We start from the raw sequence: 4853 nt of genomic DNA, 5'->3' as shown, positions 1-4853 counted from the left end.
GCGATAAGCAGAAGCCAAAGCCAGCTCAGTGATAAACTGCTCCTGGACTGTTGTGATGTTTTGCTTCTTGTGACTCTCAAACCAAAATCTGGGTGTTAAATGTTCAGACTCTGGATTCTGAGATTTTTGTTTTCCAGTTTGACATGAAGGAGTGGATGAAGGAGTGGATGCCTAAGTTGTTTTTTGAATAATTTGGATTACACTAGAACATTTCTCATAAGAGAGACGTTGAATGATGTCTCCAACTTCTATTGGATTTGTATTTCTGTTAGGAATTCTCCATGTGTGCTCAGGTGAGTCAAACATCACTATCACCAGTAATCTGCATGCTTTAATCTTTTTTATTTTATAGTTTTACAAGTTGAATTTTGACACAAAAAAGTAAGAGGAGAAAAATATCTCAATTAATTTCTTATCTGTGAGGATGAAAAATTCCTCCTATTATCATTCTTTTGTTACTGTAAAGCTACAGGCCTTGAAGTTATTCGATTAGACTGCATGCGGAACAAAACAGTTTCATTTAAAATCCTTCATTGAAGACTGTATTAATAAAACATATGCCTTTTCAGTGGGAAATGTTTGCTGCAGGGCAAATGTAGACACAAACTTTCCCAACAATCATTTTGAATATTGGGCATTATAAAAAACAGTGAGTGTGTTTTAGGCCTTGCTCTGATATATAGTAAAAGAGGCTCATCTCTGGTGTGTAGTCACAGTTTAATGCTTTGTAATGAGGAAGAAAATTTCTCATACATTAACGGTGAAATTTTCTCCCACGTCCAAGAAAGTCAACTCAAAGGGGTCGTCTAAATTTTTTAAGAGCTGAGCACGCATACAGTCACACATAAAGTGCTGAACTCATGTGGGATCAGTGGAGAGAGCAGCTATCATTGGTCAAACAGACAGCACAAGCCCCTGTGGAGACCATGTTTCCGTGTATGTCACGATTCTGCCCGTGGACGACTTTTATTGCTGAGTGCAAGGTTGTTTACAGTGTTTTTTTTATGTTTTTGAACTGGAGATGTGCAGCATTATCACATATCACACCAGTTTTGAATTCTCAGTGTCTTTTCCCAGTGTGACTGTAAGACTTGTTTTAATTTAGTTTTATGCCATTTTGAGTTAACGTGGAGGTGCAACAGTCTGGTTTCACTTCTCTTTGTCATCTGTATTTTTTCCTCATTATCTTTCACTATAGTCCTCCTCCACCATCACATGGGCGTCTTTATAGAGCTCATGGACCATGATAGCTCGGCTTTTCCAGGTCGCTTACTTCTGAGCTATGAGGAAGCAAATGCCTGCCGCACCATTATAAGACCTAAGTTAAAGTGTGTCCTGAACTGGTCATAGTAGGGCGTTTTTACACAAAGTTGTCAAAACCCGTTAGAAACAGAATCGTTAAGACAAAAGGTCAAGTGAACTACCTTATATATGTTGTGTTTATCTATTTATATAATATTCATAACAAAACTACTGTACCACAGACACAACAGTAACATCTAGGCCCTCCACTACTGTTTATTGTAGCTCCAACACTCCTATATAATTACCTAAGTAATAGTCAGTGTAATTGTTTTCAAGTTTAAACCTGAAAATCCATTATGGCTTACCAGTAGTCTGTTTCCAGATGTTCCTAAAAGTGAAGTCTTTCTCTGTGAATGTCAGGGATTTCAATTACGCTCAAAACTGAAAGGACTGTAGTTTCCCCAGTGCATTGAGTAGGACGTATTACAACATCTTAAACCCCATTCTTACTAAAATATCAGGCGTCTTCTATTTAAGGTCTCAATTCGGTGCTTCATTGGTGTGTTCGTCCAGTTTTTGAGTCTTTGTTTTCTGTGCAGAATTCCATCATGCATATTTAAATGCTATTCATGCTTCCTGATTTGTTCCCTGAATTGGCTCCTTGTTTTCCGTAGATGAGATATGGAAAAGCCTGTTACACCAGAGTAGTCTGAGGAAACACTGTAGCACCTACACAGGAAATGGGGTCGGAGGGGAGCATTGAGAACTGTAGGTGGCGGCTCCATCTGCTTTACCCTGAGCCGGATCCTGAGCTTGAGTTGAGCCAGTAATGGTCCTGTCCTGTGAGAAAGACCGCCAGACACCAGGGTTTCCAATTACGCCTAGCTGTGGGGATGTCTGGGGGTGTTTTCTGGGGAGAGGCGTGAGAATAGGGCCTGCTAATAGAGATGGACTTGACTGCAGATACTCAAAGGATTGGTCCTGGATTAGACACTGGTGTCAGGAAAATTGGATTATACGCCACTTGCTGGGAAAAGATTTCATATTTGCTGTTAATTGGAGGGTTAACGACTTCATTCTAGTGTAGGGAAGGTATCAGATCTCTTAGATAAACTCTTAATGGTGTTCAGTAACATCTCCGTGGATCACATGAAGATTGTTTTCACATTGCTGACCTTCGTTGTAAGAAAGTATTTTTATATCACTTTTATGTGTGAAGTAGAGCGAGCGAGATGGGATGACCTTTGCACCCTGTCAAACTCGTGGTGACTTGCTTATTGCTGCCTCGCGCTGTCTGAAGGTTGTAAATTGATACCTCCATCTATCACGTCTCGCCCTGTTATCAGGTGATCTGTCCTCCCGCTATACACTAAATGGTTGTTATCTCTCCTCCAAGTGCCCGTTAGACCTTATACTCACCTTAGAGGTGCCATTCAGATGAAGGCAAGAGGTGGCTACACTTCTCACACTCAATGTGACGCTCCAGATTACTTTGAGGAGATAAGGGCTGTTAGAACAATATATATGAAGAGATATTTGGAGGCAAGTGTCAGACTTCTGTTATAAAAAAAAAAAAAAAAAAAAAAATTCCAAGCATAACAGTGAGTGTGAGGATGTAGCAGTGCTGATAAAAAAAAATAAGGGCGGTGGGAGTGGTGCCCCGGTAATCAGCCACAACCCCAGCAGCACCTAGCCGCTGAGGTCTTGACAAATTGAGTCGTAAGTGCTGATAAATTGCAGAGCCCTTGCACGTCCTACATCATGACCATATGACAGGACACAGCAGGCTGCAGAGCCAATTAATGACCGGAGGCCACAGGTGAGACCCATCTCTGTCTCCTGTCCTCTTACTCTCACATGGCCTGAAAACATACTCATTAAAGCTCTTCCCTTCACCTGCTCTCACAGCCGGCTACCCACTTTTGTTTTCTTTTTTTTTTTTTTTTAATCATCATTGTGAAATAGTGTTGTGGTATTCCAAATAGCCCAGATATCATGTTGTTTTTGAGGATTTAACCTTCTGAACAGATATTGTGTGAGGGCAGTTGGTGTGTTGCTGAGAAACATAATGGAGAAAGAGCCTCGGGTCTGCCGTGTCACCTCTTTATCTGAGCTGAGAAATCTCACACCTATGTGAGGTGACGGTGTCCATAAAGCTACATCTCTATAACTTCCACTAATGCACATTAATCTGATCCTAATCCAAATCAAGCAGGGTTTCACACCCTAAGATCCAGGATTAGGCAGACTTTGGCTTAGTGAAACCGCATGGAGGAATGTGGGAGGGTGGCCCGTGTCCTCTTCCTGTTCATGAGAACCGTGGCTAAGTCATTAATGACTGAGTAGATAAACATTTCAGAGCGGTTTGTTTGAGGGCAGATAAATTAGGCAGTGACTCTTAATGATCTGCTTTCCTCCAACTGCTCTTCCTTTAATGACCTAAAAGCACTGCTTAATTGGATTAATTAGCAAATCCATCTGACGTCAATAGGTTGTAATTTGCCGTGGCTGCAGCCTGACTGAACTGAGGATTGAGGTCATTTCATGAAACTGTGTGTGTCAACCTCTTGGTATTTCAAATTCCATAGAAATGAACTGCAGTGTCTCACTAGCCTTCAGTTTAGACAGTGAGAAATAAGGACATAATTACTCATTGCTGATAATGCTCGTATGACTTACTTAGCAAGTATGACTTTGTCCATCAAGTCTGTCAGTGTAAGATCTAAAAATGTTTAGCGAGACAGCGAGTTAAGCCGTCTACACCGAGAATACTCTGCAACGTAACTTCATGTAAGCGCTTTAGTCTGGAGTTGCCTGATACGACGAGGCAGCAGGCGTGTCCAGGGTATTGGACTCGTGGGTCAAGTCAGTATAGTTAATGCATCTTGTTCTGACAGTGACGTGGAGGACAAACATTCCCTGTTGCCACTCGGTGCAGAGGTGATAAATGGTGTGTCCTCATAGGATGAAAGGTGTTGTCTGGTTTCTGTCTCGGTTCACAAATGGCACGCGTCGAATTCCCACAGCTTTGCATCCTGTTATGAAAAATGCAAAAAGCTTGTGATGCAGACAGTGACACATGAGCAAATTACATAACACTAATCCACATCTGATTCTACATTGCATTAGCATGTTTACTTGATATGGCTTCACTGTGGATTAGTTTCCCCCACGGCTCCACTAATATAGATGTGAGTGAGGAAGAAAAACGGAGAGGTGGGGTGTGTGTTTGTGTATGTGTGGGCTGGCGAAAGGGGGTTTAAGGAATCTCTTCATCCTCTTACCCATCCCCCACTTTTTTTTTTTCTTTTTGTTTTGCCCCAATTTTTTAAGACGTGCCTTTTTTTTGTGGCCGGTCAGCACAGGGCCTTTCTTAAATAAAGCAGGCCGACACGCAGGAAAAAAAAAAAAGCCTGTGGGGACGGGGACGGGGCCACATTGTGTCGCCTTAACAGGGCGATTGTAAGGCATAGAGGGGGTGGGGGGGGGTTGGCATGCTGACAGTGCAGTGCATGTAGCTCGCTGGCGTCGTCTGCGAAAGCAAATTGAAAAAGTGTGTTGGATACAAGCGCCAGTAGAAATGCAGTCCATCTGGTTCTCAGCCAGGT

General features: G+C 42.2%; 1 protein-coding gene across 1 annotated transcript in view; it reads left to right on the top strand.

Moving 5' to 3' along the window:
• The first annotated feature begins 222 nt into the window (after positions 1-222).
• robo1 (roundabout guidance receptor 1) overlaps positions 223-4853 on the top strand; it is a 127537-nt gene continuing 122906 nt past the window's right edge. Inside the window, exon 1 of the mRNA XM_022759747.1 lies at positions 223-293. Coding sequence (XP_022615468.1) covers positions 233-293 — 61 coding nt within the window. The 5' untranslated portion in view covers positions 223-232. The remainder of the gene's footprint in view (positions 294-4853) is intronic.

This window comes from Seriola dumerili, unplaced genomic scaffold, assembly GCF_002260705.1.
Source record: "Seriola dumerili isolate Sdu_G_001 unplaced genomic scaffold, Sdu_1.0 BDQW01000330.1, whole genome shotgun sequence".
Lineage (NCBI taxonomy): Eukaryota > Metazoa > Chordata > Actinopteri > Carangiformes > Carangidae > Seriola > Seriola dumerili.
This window is presented reverse-complemented; position numbering and strand designations above follow the sequence as displayed.